Source organism: Rhinolophus sinicus, chromosome 5 (genome assembly GCF_057876585.1).
Source record: "Rhinolophus sinicus isolate RSI-liver-muscle chromosome 5, RSI-T2T, whole genome shotgun sequence".
NCBI lineage: Eukaryota > Metazoa > Chordata > Mammalia > Chiroptera > Rhinolophidae > Rhinolophus > Rhinolophus sinicus.
The window spans coordinates 94851439-94876060 of NC_142505.1; the positions used below are offsets into that span (position 1 = coordinate 94851439).

Sequence of the window (24622 nt, forward strand, 5' to 3'; positions counted from 1 at the left end):
AAAGCACAGTGTGGGTTACGTAACAAAGAAACACCCCTGTCCTGGTGTTTCTTTGGCAGGAGACATGGACCTGCATTTCCAGCAGCCCCTAGATCAGCAGAATTGAGAACACTGTCCTTCCGTCTCCGTTATGAGCACTCACATGCGTTCGGGAGACTGCTAAAAGCGCACAGAACAGAAATTGTTCCCTGCTTTCTCGTCTGCAGTTATCTTCCCGGTAACAGGGCGACTCGGTGATCTTATAAATAAACTCATTAGCGTGTATTCCTTTTATTACTATTATTTTTCTTTTTTTTTTTTTTTTTTACCGATCCTAAGTGAATGGGAACAAAGATAGGGTCCAACTCTCTCGCCTCCCAGAGACCAAAGCAGAGAGCTGATTCTGTATTTCTGTCCTTCATTTACTTTATGGTGCGCGATGACTGGAAGATTATTCTTCCAGCTGCCATTCCAGAACGGAAATCCAGATTTTGACCTTCTTTTGACAACTGGCAGGATCTGCCATCACTAAGCCCCCTCCCAAAGTGGCAACAATCAGATGGAGTTAATAGCAGCCCTGCCTCCTTTCTCTGGGTAAGGGCTCTCCAGTGTGCCACAGACTACCCAGCCCCAGGACGCCCTCCTGCCCAGCATGGCTCACTTACCTAACCCAGCTGGCCCCTGCAGCCACTTAAGTCTGCAAGCTTCGACCCAGTTCTATGCATACCCCCAATGTAAAGCCTTAGAATCTGAATTTCAGAGCAGCAAAGCTCCAAGATTGGAAGCATGACCTGGGGCCTCTACCGAACCACACTCTGGACCCCAACCAGGGTTAGGGGACCTGTGGCTGATGAGAACAAAATTGAATTCCTGTTGTGGGGCTGCTTCCTATGACTGTGGACAGCTGAGCTGCTTGGCACATATTAGGTTGAACCACACAAAGTTACTAATATTCGATGGCGTTTAACCTAAAATATTAGTAGTCTCATGTGGTCTTATGGTCGCTTTCTGCAGGGCAGAGATACAGCCCCTGGTGATAGCCAGTCAGAACTTTGTTTTGCTTAATTGTGGCACTGAGGGACAAGCTTTTTCTCACAATGTGGAAACTGGAAAGCAAGGAGGCTTTCTACCCAAAGGGGTGCAGACAGGACATGTGCGCATGGTCAGTGGTCCCCTTCCTGGGGCAGGCATGCCACATGTCACCTTTCCCTCCTCAGAAGAAGGGAACATTGTCACCTGCCACTGTGGGGGTCCCAGTCCCCATGTCGGCGGTTAGTTAGGAGGTGGTCTGCGGGGCTCCCTCCTGCATGACAGGCATCGGTCAGATGAAGCGGCACACACCTGCGAGGTATGTGTGAGTCCCCAGCAGCCGTGGGTTCTCTGTCTGACCAGGAGCTGGAGTGGCTGCTCGAGATCAACCGGCTCACGCACCGGCTGCTGTGTAAGCACATGACCCTGGACAGCTTCGACGCCATGTTCCGGGAAGCCAACCACAATGTGTCGGCCCCTTATGGCCGCATCACCCTGCACGTCTTCTGGGAGCTGAACTTTGACTTCCTCCCCAACTACTGCTATAATGGGTCCACCAACCGGTAAGGGAGTCCCTGTGCAGAAGGGGCTGGGGCGGGTGGCGCAGGGAGCAGCCAGCTGCCTCCTCCAAACTAGGACCAGCATGGGTGTCAGTTTGTTCCTGCAACAGGCATCTCACAGAGCCCCACCTGGGTGCAGGCTCTGCACTGGAGGTGGGGATGCCAAGGGGAGTCCGCAGACACCTTCCTGCCTCTTGGAACCTTCAGGCTAGAGGAGGACGCAGGTGATCAAACAGCTGCACAATAAATGTCCTGTTATGAGCAGTGAACTTGGAGATGGGAAGAAAGCCTACAGAGCCGTGAGAGAGAGCACAGCACCACTTGATCCAGTCCGGGAAGTGATTCAAACCTCAAGAGAGGCGTCGTCCTCTGAGGAAGAATGCTTGAAGGATGAGTAGGAATAAATAGAGCAAAAAGGCAGGAGAAGAGTATTCTAGGCACAGTTTCAAAGGAGCTAAGAGTCTGGTGAGGGTGGAGCAGATGGGATGGGGAATGGTGCCACGAAAGATAGGACAGGACGCAGGAGGAAGTGGAACCTGCTCCACAGGCCTGTTAGGATCGAGCATTTATGAACCTTGGAAGAGTTCAAGGAAGGGAAGTGACATGAGCAGATGGTACTTTTATGAGGACATCCACGTGTGGGAGCACATGCATGCAAACAGGCACACATGTGCAGAGTATATACATGCATGACAAAGTGGAACATGTCTCCTGCAAGGTGCACACAGCTCTGGGCCAGGCACCAAGTTAGAAACAAGATCTAATTCCTTACCCCCACAGAGGTTTAAAACCTGATGGAAGAGGTGAGATATATTCACATGCAAAACAAATGCATAAAGATGAACAAAAACATATGTGTTTGCAGGTCCTTCAGTATCCTCAGAGCTGTTATTAAATAAGTGTGTATTGAATGAATGGAAGGGCCTGGGAAGAATTTACAAATGCACCTGAATCCACACACTTAGCAAGATGTACCTCCCATTCTCTATAGAGATTTGGGAATTTGAATCCTCTTGCACACAAGTTCACAAAACCCTGGCCCACAAGCCACATCTTATCCCCAACTGTTTTTGTATGGCCTGTGAGCTAAGAATCGTATTGATATTTTTTAGGTTGAGGGGGAAATCCAAAGAAGAATTATAATTTGGTGACAACTGGAAATTATTCGAAATTCATAAAGTTTTATTGGAACTCAGCCACGCTCATTTGTCTACTATTGCTTATGGGTGCTTTCATGCTACCAGCAGAAGCTGAGTAATTGTGACAGAGACCATCTGGCTGGCAAGGATGAAAATATTTGCTATGTGGGCCTTTGCAGAAAGAGTTTACTGAAATCTGCTCTTGAGAAAGCAAACGGGTTGGGGAGAGACGTGGAGCCCTGGAGAAGGCCCTTTTCAGAGCCAGTCTACTCTTACTTTCTTGCCTACTGACCTTCTGAGTAGCCACAAACCCTGAGTCAGGCTTGTGGATCTGGATTACAGTTGTGTGTCAGAGGAGTTTATAGGCAACCGCTTAAGAAACAGTGTTGTGCACCTGGTCAGGAAGGGTTCTCACTATATTGTGTCTCCTGAAGAAGAATATTAGGACCCAGTTAACTCCTGTCCCATCTCTTCTTTTACTAGTTTTGTCCGAACTGCCATTCCTTTCACTCAAGAACCGCAAAGAGATAAACCCGCCAACGTCCAGCCTTATTACCTCTATGGGTCCAAGGTAAGTAGTCTTGCCTATGTCCTATTTCTAAGAGGGCTAGTGAGCAAAAGCAAATAGAAAAATGTTCCCTGAATCAGAAAAGCAGGAAGGTGTGGAGATAACAAGGCAGCAGAGAGATGCAGGCAGAAATGACTGTGAGTATATTCATCTTTATTTGTTCACAACTAGCTAGGATGGGGGTGAACTCGGACCAGGGGTTGGATCCGGCGCAAGAACGGTTTGGGGGGAGGTAAGCGAGGAAATAGGTGCATGGGGCTTCTCGTCGTGGCATTCCATCTCGTGCTTCTCAGTTGATTCATTGCACTATCGTCCTGTCATCCTGGGATTCGTGCTTCATAAATATAAGGGCTTTGCAGGCAGGAAGCAGTTGGGAAGGTGAAGCTTTGAAGGAAATCCAGTGGACTGAAGCTAGAGCTGAGCAACAGGGCTTCTCCTGCTTCTTTGTTGCTCTGGTCACACGTACACCTCCTGACACTAACTAAACATTCCAAACAGTGCCCTGTTCTAGACCGTCAGTCCTCGGCCATTCACTAAACAGACATTTATTAAGCATCCACTATAGGCCAGACACTGGGCTAGATTTTACATGCTGGGGATATATTAGAGATAAAAATAGACATCATCTCTGCCTCCATTTCCATACCCACGTGGTGATGGGCAACAATGTTCACAAAAGTCTCAGCAACACGTGACATATGTAGGTGATTCACTATTTTCCCTAGGGTTTTTTAATGGGCGGACTGAAAAAAAAAAAAAAAAAAAAAAGGCACTGTGAGGGTGAAATGTATCAAACAATAACCCCCCAAAAGCCAACGTTTTTGTTTGTGATGGAATAAGAATGTCTGCTTTTGACTCCATTTTCAAAAGTAATCAGACGGGCTTAGAAGAGGAACTGACCAGATAAATATGGCATTGTAAGTCAGAGAGCCCTAGATTGAGATGTGTGATGAGCTGAGATGAGCCCCACCAGTTGGTCCTGAAGGTGGGGCTTAGCAGGTCTTAGGATGATGCTGGGACAGTGCAGGTATCTTCTCCAGGGCGGCCCGTCTGGTCCAGGCAACGTTCTCAAATCAGGGGACGCTTACAGACAACATGTTAGATCGTTCACAGACATGGCATTAAATACGAGTGACTCAACAAAGTAAAAGTACCTCTTTTTATAATTCTCTTTCAAACTTTGTGGAATATATCCAGAAGAAAGACTTATTATGTTGGTGCTAATGTGTCTTTAATACCTCTCCAACTCTTGCTAATCTCTCTTTTTATCAAAGATAAGAAAGTAGGCCTTAAGCTCCGAGTCTTTAGTAGGCAGTAGTATCTAAGTCAAATTTAATATAACTTTGTTTTCATTCTTATTATTCTTATGTCTCTTCCCTTCTACTTAGTAGCAGGAGGGTGCTGGTTTTCATTTTTGGAGTAATATAAGGCTACCTATTAAAATAAGTTTAAGGTTAAAAAAAGAGTCAATTAAAAGAAAATATACTGTTAATAATAGTAAAGATAGTCTATGGTTTAAAAAAAAAAAAAAAAACGAAGAAGGGGTACGAGGTGGTATGTGATTGCCTGAAAGTCGGGGAACACTCTAGAGCAAGCCTTCTCACACCTTTCCAAAATAGCTCCCCCACCTACCAAGGAGATGACATCTGCCCCAGCTGACTGAAAGCATAACTCAAAGAGCCCTGCTGCAACTCAAAAATGTCCTTGAAGCATTGTATTTTATTTAAGTCATGCAAATTTCACTTTCTACATCATAATATATTCATGTTTGTTTTAATAGTAAGATGATGTTTTTAATTCCTAACGTCCCCGACCACCTTCGATGGACACTTCTAAGAGGTGATATTTCTCCCTTGGCACGCCACGGGGGTATATGTCTTCCAGCTTGAGAAGCTTTGTCACAGGGCATTGGTCAAACCCGGGTGACCCACAAGAACACTGACACTTGAGGGGGCACAAATGGGTAGTCTACAGATACATTTTTACGAAAGACCTACTGTGTGGAGGGCTTTAAGCTACATGATGCGGGCTGCCCCCTCCCTACCTCTCACTCCCCAGAACGAGGCAGAATGGCTTGTTGGTCGCCACCCTCCCTCTGGAGGGCATCCTGGTCATCTTCCGCTTCAGCTTCTGGTTCTGCGCCTGCTCCAGAATCCTTGCGTGGCATCTCCACCAGGGGGAGCCCCTGCAGGTCTTCCTCTCTCTGCCCAAGACCCGGGGCCTCCTCTGGCCATCTCACCAACCCGTTGGCTTCCTCCGTGTTGCCAGCTCTGTAAGACCAGCGCGGCTCATGGCAGCGGACGCACCAGAACTGGAGGCAGATGAAAGCTAAGACAGCTGTGAAGCAGGCCAGCAGAATAGCCATCAGCACCCACAGGGAGATTTGTGGGTCTACCAGGGAACTTCCCGCAGCCAGCGGACTCTTATCCAGAGTGTGGAACATGGTGCAGTAGTGCCTGTAAGGGAAGGCAATCTTCTTGCAGCTGATGCACAGAAAGTAGAGCGTGGAAGGGGCGAGGTGCTCTAGCACCACCGAGCTGATTGTTCGAGGCACTTTCTCCTCGTGGTGGAAGCTGTAGCGAAGATAGCCAGAGAAGATGCTGTTCCAGTTGGGCCTGTACATAATATGGTAATAGTCCTCCAGGCAGGGCTCCGAGGACGACCAGGAGATGATGGCTCCCGTGTAAGAAACGTTCCCAACCTCGATGTTCATCCTGATTCTGGAACCAGAATCAAAGTGAAAAGTGATTTCCCCTTATTGAAGTATTTATTTATGATGGTCATAGCTACCGTTTAGTGAGCATTCAAGATGGAGACTAACATTGCCCCCATTTTACAGACAAAGAAATGGAGGCCGAGAGGTAATGGTTCTCATCTAGGCATAACTAAACAGTGGCAGAAGTTCAAATCGGGGCTGTCTCATGTCAAAATTGGTTGTGGCCTTCAGACCTAAAAAAGGATGCATCCACATCCTCCAGCTTCATCCTTCCCTGGCTCAGAACTTTTAAATATAACATTGTTCCTAACCCTTAAAAAAAGAATAATAAGAAGAAAGGCAGGTAAAGGAAAAATCAGGACAACCTCAGAGTCCCTGCATTAGTCACCACAGGTCTATGACCTCCAAGTCAAACAAGTGTTTTACCTAAATTTCCCTTCTGGACCTCCTGTGTCTGCTCAGCCATCTAGAACATTCTGCCCACTGCTTTTTTAACTTCCCAGTTCTATTGCCCATGGCAAAAGGAGATTTGCTTTGTCACTCATTGGTAACTGATTTTCCCTTAAAGTCTCTGTTGTTTTGCTTGTTTATTTTTTCAAAGCCAGGGCACCCAGGAAATTAGTTTCATAGGTCAAGAAATCAGAAATACCAGCATAATCGCTACTACTTAATACTACTGCAATTATGAATGTTAATAACAGTAATAACCACCAACAGTTAGCCAGCGGTTGCTGTGTCACAAGTCATGCTAGGTATTCAACATACAATAATAAATTTCCTATATTCTCCCTCACTCCCTCTGAGCTAGACCCCCATTTTACAGGTGAGCAGTCTGAGGTGACTCAGATAATAAGTTCGAGACTCAAAGCCACTTAACCCCTGGATTTTCAAACGGAAGGCTGCTGGGTTTAGTAATTATAAAACATTACTACAAAATGAGGTGCTGGTATTAAGACCCGTTGCTGTTTTTCCAGGCAAATCAAATGAGCCCTCTTCAGATTGCCAGCCCTTTCGCTTTGGTAAGAAAGCGCCATCTTCAAGCTTTTTCATTTCTTATTAATTAGATTACCCCTTTACTGAATTTCCCCTGATCTAAAATTCGGGGGCAGCCATATTCAATCCATGTACGTTCACGTATAGGTCTCACCCAGCTCTGTTTTCTGCCTTTCCTCTCACATGAAGTACAGAAGGTTTTGTTTTAGATTGAAACGACATAGTAAAATAAAAATCAGTCAATCAGATTTAACCAGAATTGGATATTAAACCAAACTGATTTCTATTATGAGCTGCTGTCCTTCCTGCCTCCCTCCGACCTTCTGTTTTCATGCTTGTATTCCTAGAGGAAGTGAGCTGCAGAAAGACACACAGTGTTGAATGATTTATTAATCTTTGTTTTTCTTCTCTAAGGATGACAGTTAACTAAAATGCTCAGGAAGGGGAATAGTCCTTTTCTATTTGGCTGGAAATTTCCTCCCAGAAAAATGGGAAGTGAAAGGGGCACAGCAGGTGTGCTCAGATCCCCCCAGGGGAGGTCATTGCGAAGGAGATTGAAATTTGGGCTCCCTCCGTTGGTCTCCTCGTACACACCCATCCATCCTACCCTAATACCCCACACATCCCTGTACATACATTTTGGACCACTGTGAAAAGAGCTGAATTCCTTACTATTGATATAGGCAATGACCTTTGTAAAACCCTTCCATCAGGAATTCTGTTTTTTGTCATAGATCTTTTCTCTTGTTTGCCTCACCACTGCTGCTGGCTGTCTTTGCCGGCTCAGTTCCCACCAGCAGACATTTTTAAGAGCTTTCTGTCAAGACACTAGTAGCATCCTCGGCTTTTAGGACAAAATTAGTCTTTCTTCCTCTGCTGCTGTTTTGAAATTCCCCCTATTTGTATCTATTCAGATTACCATTGCCTGGCCCTCCTCCAAGCGGAGTGTGAAAGGAAAAGCCATTTCCAAATGCCTCCAAGAGGCATTTATGTCCCTTACCTGATGCTTGCCGAGGAGGATCCGGTTAAAGCGTAGCCTTCGGAGGCAGAGTGGACCCAAGCTGAGGGAATGGTGCCTTCTCCCCTCCTCTGCTCTGGGCGCTCCTTGATGTCTCTCTCGCCACCGTCTGAGTAATCCCACTGTCGCCCCCAACGCTCACATTATTCATTTCTTCAGATCAGCATCATTTACCATGGCAACCAGCAGGCATCTGTACGCACGATGCTTTCCGGGACCTGTCTGGAAAGGCTTTTGCCCAGTAAGAGGAGCTCTTGTTTATTTGGGGGGGAAAGGCTGGCAAGCTGCTGCAAATTGATCCTTTGAGTGGTACTAATTCTACCAAGCCTCCTACATTTTCTCTCTAATTGGCTCATTATCATTTTTTTTTTTTTGTTTTCGCCCTTTGGACAATCGTTTCAAATGCAAAGATGCCCTTCTCAGTAATCCCACAACTAAAACAGTAATTTCATCTCCATCCCCTTCCACCTACCCCACCCCCACACTCACCTCTTACCCCACCTCTATATTCTCTTCTTTTTTTAATTCTGGTTTCCTGTGGCATTACCTCGGTATATGGCACTGGTCAAGACTCTTATTCTCTGTGCCTCCATTCCATCATCTGTAAAGCTGTGGGCTTGGGTTAGATGGAGTGGCAGATAGACGACATAGCACTGGCCCTGTCCAGTCCTGAACCTGGGGCGGGTTTGCTAAACCATCATGGTACTTGTGCCAGGTTAGTTTGTGTGTCCACCCCCTGCCCCAAATTCAGGTCCACCCAGAACCTCAGAATGTGATCTTATTTGGAAATAAGGTCATTATTAAAATTAATTAATTGAGGACCTCAGAATGATCTTCTGCTAGAGTTAGAGGGAAACCTAAATCCGATGACTTGTATCTTTATAAGAAAAAAGGAGAGGGAAATATACCCACAGAGAGACACAGGGAAAAAGCCATGTGAAGACAGAGATTGGAGAGATGCTGCCACAAACCAAGGAACGCTAGCGGTCTTTAGGAACTGGAAGAGGCAAAGGAGGGTTCTCCCCTAGAGCCTTCAGAGGGAGCGTGGCCCTGCCAGCACCTCGATTTCAGGCTTCTGGCCATCAGAACTGTGAGAGATTAAGTTTCTATTGTTTTAAGCCACCACGTTTGTGGTAGTTTGTTACAGCAGCCACCGGAAACTAATACACCACTCCTTCCAGTTGGGCTCAGAAACACAGCCTCAGAGTTCTTCTCAACACAAGCATCCCAAAAAACTGCTTATCAGTCAATCAATTGGAGGAGACACCAGAAATAGAAACTGTTCACTTTTCCTGGGCTGGATGACACCCAAAGTTCCTTTTCTTCCAAGAATCCTGACCTTGCTTCCTTGCCCGTTTCCATTTCCCACAAAGGTATGATCTACCTCTGAGATCCCACCTCTTCCTGTTCCCCTCAACCTTAAAAGACTACATTGCCACCATTCTCTTGGGGAGCCCACAGGACATGTCTGAAATAGATAGTAAAGTCCTGTCATCTTCAGCCACCAAGTTTGAGATAATCTGTTATAGTAGCCCTAGCTCAGGTAGATTCAGGCCTGAGTTATTTTACACAAATTGTGTGTTTTTAAAAGTCAGCTTTTTTTCTTCTTGGTTCTTGGCCAGAGTATCCAAGTGAACCCCTGAAGGTCCCCTTGTGAGTCACGTTAGTGATAATCAAAAAGTCACAAAGAGCTGCCTCCTGAGCCACAGACCCTCCCCTGGCCAAGGGTCTGTATGAGACGTGGAGACGGAATATCCAGTGTCCCTTGATTAGACGTGCTCTGTGGCTTTCCCGTAGCATTCCGTCTTCCCAGGGGCTGTCTAAAGCCTGCTGTAATGTGTGCTAATCGTGACTTTCTGCAGAACACAAAAGCGTCCTCTCCACAGGAAAGCCAGTGTGGTAGTTTGCAGGTGCCTTTTGAAAAGGTTATTTTGAGGAGAATGAAAATACCAGAGTTGGGGAGCCTGTGGAGTGATGAGATAAAAGTCAGCTTTTGCCACAGAAAATGGGAATTTATTTTTAATGTTCCTGGATGCCATTTTGAGCACCGGGCTTTTTATTTGAGAAGTTGAGACACTCAGAGAATGTGAGGCCTAGAAGTTCTCTGGCTTCACAGATCCCCAGGGAGGGGATGGCATCACTCAGGCCGTGCCCCTGACTAGTGGCACTGACCTAGGGCTCGTCCTACTCCTTTGGGCCGTCGCCCTTTAGCAGCAGCGCCCAGAGGAGCCAGTGCAGCCCTCGGCGAGTGAGATAAATCGTCTGAGGATACTTGCCTCAGGAGATCACACCCCAGCCCAGCTCACTCTTTTTGCACCTTCAGGGAGGCCCCTCTGCAGTGTATCCACGTTGTAGCTGTGGGGCCAGGTGGTCCCTGGTTGGTTTACACTAGGGATGAGTTACTGCCAGAGGAAATCAGCCAAGAGCGGGGTCTCTGTGCCCTTCCTGAAAGCGGCAGAAAAGGGACAGTGTGAGGGCTTGCCTCAGTCGCAAAGCTGATTGACACCCAGGGTTCAGAATGCAGACCCTGAGATCCCCAGGCTGGGTTCACATCCTGTCTGTGACCTTGGACAAATTCCCTCCCTTTTCTATGCCTTGCTTAACTCTTCTGTAAAGGGCAAACCTCAGTAACACCTGCCTTCTAGTGTTGTTATAGCAGTGAGATGAACCGTGTTTGCATAGTGCTGACTGAGAAATAGTAGCCATGATTATTAACAAGAAAAGGGCAGTGGGTCAGAGCCATTTCCTGAGTTTATCAGAGCTTCGTCAAGAGGCTGTAATGAGCAAGGTTTGCTCCCTTGTATGATGCTCCCTCCCCTTTTGTTTTAAACAGCTGTTTTAAACAGTGTATATGCTTATTACACGTAAATTAAAGAATATAGAGAAGTTCAAAGGCAGCCGTCAAACTCATACAACTCAGAAATAACCATTGAGAACATTTTGGTGCATTTTACCTGTGTTTTCTCAGTGTACCCATGCAACAATTCTCTGAGAAAGGCCCTCTTATCACCACTGCCCAAAGGGGGAACCTGAGGCTCAGAGAGGTTAATTAACTTGAGCATTATCACACAGTGAGGCTGTGGCAGAGCAGTGCGCCAAGCCTAGGTCTGTGGGTCCCCAGAGCCAGAGCTCCTGGCTGGCCTCTGATGCGCTGCTATTTATCTTGTCCCGTTCTGCAGTCAATAGTGAACACTAGCTCTTTGCCTTGTGGTTTGCTTCTCCTGAGAGGTCAAGACCAGACTTCACAGCGCAGTGGATTCCAGAATGATGGGAACAGGCAAGGACCTAAAAGAGGAGAGAGAGAGCCCAACCACCTGAACGTGGCTGACAGAAGCAGGGAAAGCAGCAAACACATTTGGACAAATACAGTCAACATGTGTTTCATCTTCTGGAGTCAGGAGTCTCGGGTCCAAGTACACCTGCATAAGAGCTCTGTCACTTCTAGTTAGGGGTGATGTTAAATGTAAAAAAACCTTTAACAATTGGTTCAGTAATCAAAAATCGTATGAGAGTCTAAACTTTAAAAATGTATTCTCTAAAGGAATTTATATGGAGGCTATCGTACAAACTGCCTTCCAGGTGATATAGATGGTGGCACAAACCTTTCTTTCAATTATACCACTAATTTCCCCAATAAATTTTCAGTCTCTAGAAGCTGTTGGTGTGGTCGTCGCTAGCTAATCGATGACCCTGCGTGAGCCATGATTTGGCCTCAGGGACATTCATCAAACTCCTGCAACACCTTTGCCACTAGGGCATAGTCCTCAGGTGCTCTGCTGCAGCACGCCGGTACCTCCCAGCTGGGTCCATACCTGGGCGCCAGCTCTTCCCATGTGGCCTGACCAGGGGGGTGTCTGCCTCGGCCCCACTGACAACACCAATAGCAGTGTCCCCCTCTTTGCTGTTGCCACCTTCCACTCACAGGCTCCACAGCGTTATCTACCCACCATCCAGAAGAATTCTGTTACTTTGGCAATTGGTACACGTGGCAGGGTATCATCTTGTATTTCATCTCAGGCAAGTCACTTCACGTAAATGCCCCACTTCTAAATGGGGATGATTGAAGCTGCCTTACCTGGTATAGTAAGCTGATAATGTCCTCCCTCCCCCACCCCCCAAAAAAAATCAGATCCTTATCCTGGAACCTGGAAATGTTACTTGATTTGGAAAAAGGGCTTTGCAGAGGGGATTAAGTGAATGATCTTAAGATAAGATTATCCTGGATTTTCAGGATGCATTCTAAATGCCATCACAAGTATATTTAGAAGCGGAGGCAAAGGGAGGTTGCACACATACAGAGGAGAAGAAATCTCAGCAGAGACATTTGAAGATGGGAGTGAGGCAGCCACAACCCAAGGAATGCTGGCTGCCACCAGAAGCGGGAAGATGCAAGGGACGAATTCTCGCCTAGAGCCTCCGGAAGAAGGGTGGCCCTGTTGACCTGAGTTTGGCCCAGTGATACTGATTTGGACTATGGCTTCCAGAATTATGAGAGAACAAATTTCTGTTGTTGCAAACCACCAGGTTTGTGGTCATTTATTACAGCAGCCACAGAAAACGAATGCGCCTGGGCAGTTATGAAGGAATTATGATGTGAAAACATTAAAAAACCGAGAAGCATCGTACCCTTGTGTATCATCCTATTCGGTTATTTACAAAGTCATGACACTGGTTTCCTCCAAAAATTTTGGCATCCCTGAGTATTATAGTATTGATATGGTATCTCTGGACAGGAAAGCTCGCTTCCTGCTCTCCCTCTTGCCTTCTCCAAAGGATGCAATTCACAAGACAAGAAAGGAGGCACATCATCTCCTGAGGTTTCTACAGCGACTGCCTCGAGTCTTTCAGCCTCTGAGCTGAGAAACCTAGAAGGAATCCAGATTTTGGAGCCCAACCCTCTACCTCACCGGACATCAAGAAGGGATGGATGGACACGTCAGCAGTTTTCCCTGTGCCCTAGCAATGGATTTGAACCTGTAACTCAGGATCTATCAGTCCTTTATCCCGTGTTACCCTGAGGCCTTTCTTGATGTTGCTGTTTTTATGTTTTTCTTCATTCACCTGTGGTGACTTCAGAGCTTTGAGCTGCAGCTCTCTCTCTGACCTGAATTACAGAGCTGCATTTGTGTTGATGGGCTGATGATATTCAAATTGCTAAAGGAAATTAGAGAAATTGTAACTAAAACAGGAAATTAGAAACCGTTTTAATTCCTCTTGGGATCTCTGAAAACAGTAATTGTGATTCCAGAAAGCAGAGATGCAAATTGCTTGCAAATTCAGTTTGCCAACTAAATAAGTCTCATTGTTTGTAGTAGCTGTCCTGTGTTTACAATCTGGGGAGAGACAGAAGCCTTATGACTGAAAGCCCATATACCACACTTAGAAATGGTTTAAATGGTAACTTCTATGTTATATATATTTTATTATCACAACTCTTTTTAAAGTCCATATGCAAATAATATTGTAGTGCCCAGGATCTGCCAGATCAAACTCACCATATTTTTTCTCTCATTAGAATACTGTTCTGCTTTATTTAAAAAAATGTGTCTCTATGTCACACATTAATAATATGGGTCTGATTCCTGAAACAGGATTGTTTATTTCTTGAGATCTCATAAAATTGTGTATTTTTTGTGCGTTGCAGATTGTGCAAGCTGGTTCAGCTTGACTTTAAGTGAGCCATCTTAAACATAATTAGTTTCTAAGGCGGGCCTCTGGGGTTGTACCTCAGTCAGTTAGCAGGATTGGTTCAGCGTGAAGAGATTTGTAGCAAGTTCCCCATGTCTCAAGTCATGACGCATTCCTGTTTTTCTTTGCCCAACCTCAGAAAATGCCCAGGCTCCCATATTCCCACATTTTCTCAATAGGGCCCAGCCTCCTATTGAGCCAGCAGGTCAGATGGGTGCCCTCCGGGGGTGTGTGTGCATGCACTTTTCAGCATGTGTGTGTTTTCTCTTGCATGGGTTTGGTGTATTCTTTTTGGGCGGGCGGGTGAGGGGTGCTTGTTTACTTCAAAGGATTTGAATTCCGCTCTATTCATGCTGGTCCCTCCTGAGCTTGGGCCATCAACTGAGGCCTAAACTTCTAGTCTAGACCGGAATCCAAGACAGATGTAGGATCGTCAAGATGCAGACTGTGCATTGAGTGGGTCTATCGGGGGGATTTTTTAGACCCCTGTGTGCGGTAAAACAATTCCAAAATTACTCTCTTCTGCCTACAACTGGGGTGGGATGTTGAACCCTATGTGTAATTTTATTTGTGCTTGCGGGAAGTCCTAAGGGAAACTTGGTACTGGAAGCTCCGTGGGTGGGTGTGAGGGTTAGGAAGACTGGTAATTCTGATGACCCTACCGGAGCTTGTACCTCTGAAGCGAGCATTAGTCACATCTATTCCAACCCTCGGCCCCAGGCAGGTTCCCTACTAACAATCCTGTGCTGTATTTCCCAGGCTTCACTCAGACGCTTGCAGGAGTGAGAGCCTTTGCCCAGCGGAGTCTGTTGTTGGACAGCTCCCATATTTATAATGTAAATATTGGGCAAAGTCTGCATTTTGGGTGCATTTCCCAGCTATGTCTTCGGTCACATCCCCATGTGGGATAGCCACTGTGTTGTGTAGAATGGTACCCTGCCTATCCACTCCCCTCTTCACATTCAGAGAATCATGACTGCTAGGGGAAACTGGACCAGGAGTGGGTGTTCTGATGCCTCACAAATCCTTGCTTTGAGTGGGTCCTCCAATTGTGTTCTTCATGTATCCTTGCCATCAGTGGGAACTACACGTGTGATGCTTGTTTTGTAAAGTTTAGAATAATCCATCTGTACTAAAACATGCTTAACGCAAAACCTAGACTGAACCTCATTAAATCTTCCCTCGGTGGCTCCAGAGCGAGTTGAGAATCTTGCAGCCCTCCAAAAGCATCATTACAGTTCCTATTTAATTCATGTTGGTTTCTAATTAGCCAACTAATAGAGAATTTTAGCTAATAGACTATCAGATGTGGTCTTCCCATATTTGCAGGGTTTGTGTTCAAGATTTTTACAGTTCCGGGTAGGAAAACTACGCATACATTCAGAACTAAGCTTTGAAGTGAAGGCTTATCTAAAAAACCAGGTACAGTTTATAATAGAATTCAACTCCCAAAGTCCACCATCATAAGTAGACAACATGGGCTTTGGAATCTGACTTACCTGGGTGTGGATCAGGGCTCGGTTACCTGTGAACTGTGTGGCCTTAAGCAAGCTACTTAGCATCCTGAGCCTCAGTTCCCTCATCTGTGAAATGGGGCTGAGAATTGTTATCCATGTGTTTGTTATGTGGATTAAATGAGAGCGCCTATGGAGGGCTTCGGGAAGCCTGGCATGAGGTGCTCTGTGAGTGGCAGCATTTCAAAACAAAGTCAGTCCTTTCTCCTCTTCCACCAGGGAACTGCGGCTCCATCTAATGACTTTGTTCCATCCAGGGGCCACTGACCGCACCTCTTTCCATGGCCAGCATCTTGCAAACATATTCACGGGGTGCCCAGTGAGAGTATGCAGATGACATCAGGTTTCCATCCCTTCTATCAGCAGAATATCACCCACTAGGATGCAGGCTGGCATCCATTTAGTGCTCAGCTGCTTACTTTATCCCATCCTCTGTTTTCCAGCCTCTCAACATTGCCTACAGCCACATCTACAGCTCCTACAGGAACTTTGTGGGGCCCCCTCACTTCAAGACCATCTGCAGACTCCTGGGTTACCAGGGCATCGCCGTGGTCATGGAGGAACTGCTGAAGATCGTCAAGAGCTTGGTAAGGGAGGGCCTCACTGAGGCCTGGGACATGCCCAAGTGGGGTGGACAGGAGCAAGATCTGCTGTCACTTTTTAGCTGGCCTGTAAAATCAAGTCGCAGGCTCTGTGTGCAGGAAGCATCAGGGAATCCTTTGCTCTCATCCCTTGGTTCCTCTTACCTGTCACTCTTAGATTTCTGTGCTCCTTCTGACGTGTGCCATGCCTCTCATTTTCTGACCCTGAGCTCACTCCTTGTACTTGATACTGAACTCAGCGATTCCGATGGTGACCTTTAGGGCTTACCACTGACTGCTGGTTCTCCTCTCCTGTGCTGCGTTGTCTAATTTCAGTGTGGCAAACCCATGACACATGCTACCATTTTCCCCTCCTGTGCCCACTGCAGACATCTCCAATCAATCACCAACTTCTCCCCCTTGGGATTTCTGGCTAAACACTACTGCCAATGTTGCACTGGCCTCATGGGAATTCTGTATCCCCACTGTATCCCTTTACCACCATCCAGGGTTAAACAGGAAAGTATGGTAATTGATTAACGATGTCTGCCTTGGACACAGAAAGAATAAATGTGCTGTGTATTTTCCATGCTTAAATTAGATAACTGTGTGTCAGTCTACACAGTTCCCTGGCCCCATTTCATTTTAGCTCTTAGTCTGGATCTCACATAAGCACCTCAACCCCCAGGCAGTACACATGCCTAGAAACGTCCCTTCTGAAAGTTCGTAAGCCCAAGGGAGTAATGAAAGAGCTCCCTTTTCTATCTTATACAGGCCCATTTTCCCTTATAAAGAGCACCGGGGCTGTCCCCCACCTTCCGGGAGAACGTGCTCCATTCTCTCAGGGAGCAGTGCCTTATTCTTAGCTCAGGCTGTTATAACAAATATACATGGACTGGGTGGCTTAAACAACAAGTAACTATTTCTCACAGCTCTGGAGGCTGGAAGTCCAAGACAGGATGCAGGCATGGGTTCTGGTGAGGTCCCCCTCCTAGTTCATAGATGGCTGCCTTCTCGCTGTGTCCTCGCATGGCAGAGAGAGCTCGTCTCTCTTGTATCTCATGAAGGCACTAATCCCATTCATGGGGCTCCACCCTCGTGACTAATGACCTCCCAAAGGCCCCACCTCCTAATACCATCACATTGGGGATTAGGGGTTCCACATATAAATTCATGAGGGGCACATTTAGTCCATAGCACTTACCCAAAGGTCTCGGCAGAACCCCCATACACCCCAGTAGCCTAGCATTCAGCCCCAAGATACACATACGCAGCAACAGTGGGTTATTTCATCTTGTACTCTTCTCTTACCAGCTCCAAGGGACCATTCTCCAGTACGTGAAAACACTGATTGAAGTGATGCCCAAGATTTGCCGCTTGCCCCGGCATGAGTATGGCTCCCCAGGTTGGTGATGGGGAACCAGGAACAGGGGGTGGAGGTAGGAAAATAACCCAAACCCATCCCATGGTGGGGAGGGGGCTCCGGCCGTCTACCTTGGAGTGTTTGCTTCTCTAACATGCCGACAAGCTGGCAGAGCTCTGGGGTTGCATCCTCCCTCTGCCACTAGCTAGACAGCCTGGAACCATTTTTAATCCCTCTGAGCATCGGAGCAATAGTATCGTCTTCCATCAGCAAAGGTAAATGAAGCCTGCAGGGCTTGCCTCACAGGGCTGCTGGCAAGCTGAAAGAGGACTACAAATGGGAGCACGTTTAAATAATGAACAGCAAGTTTTATTTGTAAAGGTCTTTGTTAGCTCAGCACCTCTAGGATTCCTTCTTCCATTTGCCCAGTTGGAGGAGGCTGGTACCCCAGGTGGCATTTCTAGAGTGAGGAAGCAGGAGTTTTTGGCACTCAATCTGTGAGCAGAAAAATGATTCTTTCATTCACTTACAGTGAATGAAGCGGGGACTGAATCTGGGGCTTGGGGAATGCAGACAGATGGAGACTAAGAATTTGACACCTGGTGTTTTTTTTCTAAAAATAAAGATGACAGGTGCTGGGTCGGTGTGATTCAGAATAACAAAGGGCTTGGGCCCAAAGCTCTGGTTTTCAGTGTCAACTGCCCCTCTTGCTAGCTGTGTGACTTAGGACATGCCACTTACCCTCTCTGAGCTTCATGTGAAAATAAGAGCAATAGTGCATAAATCATGGTGTTCTTATGAGCATTAAATGAGATATTGCAGAGAAAGTACTTAGCACAATATCTAACACTATAAATAAATGTTAATTTCTGTCATTATTTGGAATTCAGGTAACTATTTAGAGGGACTGGGAAAGACCCCCGGCTGCTCATTGTGCATATGTGTTTTGTCTTTTCCCAAGAAGATTTGAGCCAGCCTCCTGAGCTTTCTCCCATACTGAGCCCTGAAAGAAATCTCACCCTGGGCTCGCAGGTTTGGCTTTTTGCTGTCCCAGAGTCACATGTGGGGCTGCTGCTCAGTTGACACTTGCCATAAACCCGGCTGAGCCATGTCACCTTCCCACTGACCGTTCCCCTTCATCCCCCAGGGATCCTGGAGTTCTTTCACCACCAGCTGAAGGACATCATCGAGTATGCAGAGCTCAAAACAGACGTGTTCCAGAGTCTGAGGGAAGTAGGCAATGCCATCCTGTTCTGCCTGCTCATAGAGCAAGCTCTGGTGAGTCCTAGACCCAAAGGGATTGGAGCACCCCAGGCTGGGAGGGACCCCCTACCCCAACCAGATACCTGAGGCCCCTCACTGCGCCTGCCCAGGGCTCCCTGCAGCATAGATTCGTGCTCTTCCAGTACGGGCTTGCACTACTTCTCCGTTCCATCTCAGACAGCCCTGGCCATTCGACTTCCCCAGCTCTGCCTCCACTAGCTGCCAGACCATGGCCATCCGTGGGAGTTTTAGTTTTCCACTCACTCATTAAACAAATAATGACTTTGTGGCTGCCATAGGGCAGGCTCTGTGCCGCGGGGTGTAGCAGTAGCCAGTCCCTGCCTTGTGTCCTGCACCGTGGTGGGGAGAACCGTGTAGAACAAGTATTTACACAGAAATGATGTGTATACAAGTACAATGAGTGCCGTGAGGAGCGAGGGCAGGGTCCAATGGAAACCTAAAACCGAGAACCTGGTGTGGTCTTGCGGGTGAGGGAGGACTTCCCTGAGAAGGTGACCTGCAGAATGACCAGGAATTCGCCTGGTGGAGAGCCGGGGACAAGTGTCCCAGGCTGAGGGAAAGAGCATGTAGTGTTATCTTGAGTTTGCTGTGATGGGAGACAGAGATTCTGCCCTGCCGGGGAGTGTAAAGGCTGAAAGGCGAGACGCATGTACAGCACATACTCGCACAGTAAGAACTAAATAGTTGGTCGCGGTCTCATGACGAGGAAAAGCATGCCGCCCGGTTCGCCCACCTCTCGGGACCACACAGAACCAGTGCGCTCTTTTCCCCACCTGACCGTCGGTCTACACTCGCCAGCCCTGGGGCTCACCACAGAGCCTCATTCTCCACGCTCTTCCCAGCACAAGCCATGTATCTCTGCTCTCCTCCGTGCGTGGTGTGCACAGGTGGGCCCAGCCCTACCTGTGTGGGGTCACTGGTACCGCTGGAGCCGTGGACGTGACATTGCTCTGGGGAGACATAATCCTCAGGAGGCAGCGGGAGTATGACGTCCATTCCTGTATTCATCTGTCCGTCCATGCGTTCAGTGAAAGGGGATTGACAACTCGCTCGTTGCCAGGTGCAGTTCGAGGTGGTGGGTAAATGGCCAGTGAACAAGAGAGACAGATTGTTACTATTTTTATCCTGGAGAGGGAGGTGGTTGAAGAGGTAAACAACCAAAGGTTGAGAATACAGATGGTGGTACGTGCTGTGAAGGAATAAATAGGGAAATGGGATAGAGAGTGCAGGGTGTTGGGAGAGGTGTGCTGTTTTTGGAGAGGATGGAGCTTGATGCCTTTCTGTAAGAAACAGATAGAACCCCGGAGTGAGTTAGAGTGAAGAGGCAAAGGGGACAAGGTAGGAGCTGAGGTGGGAGAGGCAGGTGGCCACAGTTCCAGGGCCTGGGGGCCACTGTAGGAAGCCCTTAGAGCACTGTGAGATGGAGAGAGAGGGGGTCTGATTTATGCTTTTAAAGACCCTTTTGGCTGTTGGGAGAAGAACCAGCTGGAAGGTGAAAGACGAGGCTCTTTGGAGTTGTCCACTCCAGGGGTCGTCTTGGAGGCAGGAGGCACATGGAGAGGGCAGGGAAAAGGAAGGAATTCAGAAGGAGGTGGAACAAAGGTGGAGAAGTGAGAAGAAAGCCATAATAGCAGGAGCTCAGAATAAGAGCCCAAGAGGATTCTTGCCTCCCGTCGTCTATGTGACCTGGAGTGAAGCAGCTTACTCCAGGCCTCAGCGTCCCCCAAGGAGGGACATGTGCCAGCTGCTATTTCAGACCCTTCCCACCGGAGAATCTCGGAAATGTGCAGTTTTGCCCTTCCTCCATAAGGAGTAATTGCCTCTCTGTTCCCCTTTAAATGGATTCTCAAGACAGCTAAGTGTTCCTCTTTATGGTAACAGGTTTTTAACACGGTTCAGTGGGCCTGGGTTGCTATGGCAACTTAGCCTTCAGAAGTCACAGGGATGAAATGAGTAGGAAACACTGCTCTGCTCAAGGCCTCAAGAGCATGAGCTGCTCCAGGGGCACCAGGAGGAGTGGAGGTGGGGGAGGGTGGGCCACCGAAGCCTTACTTCCTCCCTGTTTCCTGTTTGCACCTCCTTTCTTGAGGAACTGTGATCTGAGAGCATCAATTAAGCTTCTCCCGTAACAGACCCTGAGAGGCAGATTTTCAGTGGGGCTACAAGGAAAGGGAAATGTTTCTTAGGTATACCTGCCCGAGTGGCTACTTACATATATCACTGAGGACAACAGACACTCAGGATCAAAGACCTTCAGAGCTGAGAGAGACCCCAACAGTATATATGTTTCAACCCCCTCAATTCATAAGTGAGGAAATGGTGAACCAGAGAGGGGAGCAACTCACACAATACATCAGCAGCAGAGGTGGAAGAACGAAATAAATCATAGGTTTCCAGTACTGTTCCCAGTCCTGGGGGATGTGAGGTGGACACAAAGCAAAGATCAGAGCTCCCCAAAACTAAGTACTCTGCTTTCTACCTAGACAACTAGGGAAATCCCCATGCTAAGACAACGCTTTCTGAGATTAAAATGAGGCATGAGCTTCCTGGAGCCTTTTACTTTCTGAAGCTAAAATTACATAAATATTGAAATGACATCAATTGTTCTTATTAAAAAGGGGAACTAATAGCAAAAAAGAAATAAAAAATGAAAGGAAGGCGCGAGACTTAATGGCCATCCATAGGGGAAGGACTCGGAAGCAGTTAAAAAGAGTAAGATACTAAAGTAGCTTTGTGCATACCAAATAGAAAATGGTGAAAGACATCACATTGAGTTGTGGGGGGGAGCAAGTCCCAGGACAAGACACACATTACGATGTCATACATGTAAAATCAACAAAAAAATAAAAATAAAACCCACAAAAGATACTGCATTGAAAAAAAAAAAAAAGCTAAGAAAAAGCAAACCAAATAGTTTAGTCATTTTCTCTAGGTATGAGGGAGGGAACCAGGATTAGAGGTCAACCGAGACTTTAGCTGTTATCTGGAATGTCTGATACTTTACAAGGAAAGTATATTCACGGACAGTATATTTGAACTAAAAGTACATTTAAAAAACAGAAGTAGTATTTGCATATAATAGTTTTAGGCAACCTGGAAGGAAACTGAAAAGTACAGAGTGAAAAGTCTTGTGCCCATTTTTCTTTTGTATCGCCTGTCTTTTGCTAATAGATTGGCCGAGTTCTTTCTGGTTGTGGGTCCCATATTGGTATATATTCTGCAGATACCTTCTCTCATTCTGTGGCTTGCCTTTTTTTGTTTTTGACAGATTATTAATGTATCATTAATTTGTAGATGGAGGGAATATAAATTGAAATGGTGATTACTTAAACAGAGGTGTACTTCCTTCTTTAAGTTAGGTACTTATAAATGTTTCTCAAAATTCAGGGTGCAATATTAGTAACAGAAACACGATACCTGTGGAGTGAGGTGTTTGTTTGCTTGGTGCTTTTAATTAAGGTCTAACGTATATATAGTAATATATGGAGCATGCAGTATTCTCACTGCATAGGCTAATTAAATCATCCTTTTCACTGTGGATGGACATTTGAATTATTTACAGTTTGAGACTAGTCTGAATGAAGATGTCATGAATATCTTGTACGTTTCTTTTGGTGGATGTATGCTCTTTCTTTTATTGGCTAAATACCTAGCGGTGCAATGACTGAGTCAGTGTATAGACAGATGTTTAGCTTCAGTAGATACTGCCAGTTTCATAAAGTGATTGTACCAATTTGTTCTCCCATTCAGCAAGGTATGAGAGTTTTAATTTCTTCACATCCTCACAAACACTTGGATCTGTCCGTCTTTTCAATGGTAGCCATTCTGGTGGATGTGTCATGATATCTCATTGTGGTTTGTATTTCCCTGATGACTGATGACGCTGAGCCTTCTTTCATATGTTAATGCCGTTAGGACAGACTGTTGTGAAATGCTGTTCAATATTTTTGCCTATTTTTGAATTGAGTTATCTTTCTCTTATTGATGTGTGGATGTTATTTATATATTGTGGATACATGTATTACAAATATATTCCTTGTCTTGATGAACAGACGTTGTTAAGGGTTAGTGTACTGATCAATTTGTTTCCTGTATGGTCGGTGCTCTTGTGACTTACATGAAACCTTCACTACTCTAAAGTCATGAAGATACTTTTTCTTCATGTTTTCTTCTCAAAGTTTTAGAGGTTAGCTTTTCAAGGCGTAACAGACCTTTAAGTCTTACATCTATCTGGAATCAACATTTGTGTTTAGTGGGAAGTAGAAATCTAATTTCATTTCTTGCCAAGTTGTCCCGTTACCACTGACTGCAAACCTTCTTCTCCCCTCTCTGCAGGGGTTAATGCTGTGTCTGTCGTTTACCAAGAGTCCACAGAGGGTCTGGTCATGGCGGGCTCTTAAATATTTGTTGAGTCTAATCTGAAATGAATCAGCATTTCTTAAGTATCTGTTTATCAGTCTGTTATGTATTTAAAGGACATACTGTCATCAATGACAAGTATTTCCTGTAGTATCTCGTCTCCTGAGAAATCCTAAGGTGGTCATTAGGGAAATATTATTCCACAGTCACGAAATTTTTGTTCAAATTCGGTGAGTTTTTCGAGCCATCAGCCCATTGTTTGTTATGCCAGCAGGCACCAGGAAAGGGCCCTATTCATTCACGCAAGCGAGGGAGGGCCTGAGTCCCTGGGAAGGAGACTGCCCTTCTGTCTGCCTTTTACTGCGGGGCATCCCACCGAGGCCTTCAGACTGTCCCCTGCCTGTGACCCTGTTGTTTATTTCTTGCCTCCTCCTCGTCATTGAGTGGGCCACAGTCACACACTGGTCAGTCATGAGAGCATTACTTCTCCTACAAGAGGAGAGGAGCGTCTAGGCTCAAACTCACAGAATCGAATATTGCCCAGATCTGGGAAAGCCCAGAGACCATCCAGGGCGGGTGTCTCAACCTCCGCACTACGGACATTTGGTTGTGGGGGCTGCCCTGTGCTGTGTAGGATCTTGGGCAGTATCTCTGGCACCTACCCACTAGATGCCAACAGCACCCTCCCCAGCTGTGACAACCAGCGAGGTCTCCAGGGACTGCCACCGGATATTCCTTTGGAGGACAAAAGCTCCCCCTGCTGAGAACCACTGATCTAGTGCAATCCCCCATTTTGCAGATAGGAAACTGAGGCCCCGAGAGGAGACAACCTTTCCAGGGTTACAGCTAGTGCAGGAGTCGGGGCAAGAACGCGGGGTCCTTACGGTTGGCATACTTAAGAGCACAGAGCTGCCTTACTGAGCTCTGCAGGCGGCTGTGTTGGGTTTTGTTTTTTATTTTTGTTTCAGTTCCAGCTCCACATCTGGCCCCTTTACCTCCTGCTTTCACTTTATAGTCCCTCTTCTTTAATTTTGTTTTTCTTATTGTATAACCGAGAGAAATTCATCGCTAGGAAACCCAGAGAAGCAGAAAGAAGAAAACAAAAACCATATTGCCACACTAAGATAACTGTTGTTCACGTTCCAAAGGATGTCCTACTAGATGTTTTTATGTTCCGGCATATTAATATTAATTTTTCTCATATATATGTTTTCACTTTGTTTGGTTATGAAAGTAATATTTACCAAGCTAAGAAGAGTGGTTACCTCTATGGGTTGTGATGGGGGTGGGGGCAGGGGATATAAGGGCCTTTTGCTTTTTACTTTGCCCTCTAAATTATTGATTGAATTTATTGCAGTAAATGTGTGTTGCTTTTGTCCGTTAAGAAGAAATACTCTTACACTTAACAAATGTACACAATCCTGATGCACAGGAAGTGAAAAAGTAAAAGCCCAACCGCCATCTCAGACCCTCCTCTGTATTCCCACCTGTATGTGACCCGGGATTATTCAGCCCATCACCCTGAGAAAAGAGTCCCCACCTACACAGGTGACGCATTCTGTCTGTATGCCAGGCACCGTCAAGGAGTGCTCCTTGCTTTTTGTGTCTGAGTGTTTGCTCCAGCCCAGGCCCAGAGCCCAATGGTGCCCTTGGTTGAAAATGAGCCAGGCTTTGTGGAAAGGAAGCAGCCTGACTCTCAGTAGTACCTTTCCTTTCCATGACTTTATAGTTTTTGCGTATATGAAAACGTGTCCTCATCTGGAAAGCAAACCTGCTAGACTCCTCAGCATATCAGGTAGCTGGCAAAATCTGACTGGCAGGAGTCATTGGT

At 46.4% G+C, this 24622-nt stretch overlaps 2 protein-coding genes across 7 annotated transcripts in view; one reads left to right on the forward strand and one right to left on the reverse strand.

Annotated features, from left to right (window-relative positions):
• CYFIP2 (cytoplasmic FMR1 interacting protein 2) overlaps positions 1 to 24622 on the forward strand; it is a 110526-nt gene that overhangs the window by 59716 nt on the left and 26188 nt on the right. For all 6 annotated transcript variants that reach the window (XM_088798760.1, XM_019740295.3, XM_019740331.3 and 3 more), the window contains 5 exons: positions 1372 to 1571; positions 3191 to 3278; positions 15648 to 15791; positions 17100 to 17190; positions 18296 to 18426. In XM_088798760.1, the coding sequence (XP_088654886.1) occupies positions 1372 to 1571; positions 3191 to 3278; positions 15648 to 15791; positions 17100 to 17190; positions 18296 to 18426 (654 nt within the window). The remainder of the gene's footprint in view (positions 1 to 1371; positions 1572 to 3190; positions 3279 to 15647; positions 15792 to 17099; positions 17191 to 18295; positions 18427 to 24622) is intronic.
• Positions 3887 to 8118, reverse strand: FNDC9 (fibronectin type III domain containing 9). The gene is made up of 3 exons (XM_074313847.2): positions 7985 to 8118; positions 5320 to 5995; positions 3887 to 4018 (listed from the first exon to the last, which is right to left on the reverse strand). The coding sequence occupies exon 2, from the start codon at positions 5986 to 5988 to the stop codon at positions 5323 to 5325; it is 666 nt and encodes a 221-aa protein (XP_074169948.1). The 5' UTR covers positions 5989 to 5995; positions 7985 to 8118; the 3' UTR covers positions 3887 to 4018; positions 5320 to 5322.

Bases quoted from the DNA above. Each gene is read 5' to 3' on its own strand.
- FNDC9 (XM_074313847.2), bottom strand. From the start codon at position 5,988: ATGAACATCGAGGTTGGGAACGTTTCTTACACGGGAGCCATCATCTCC.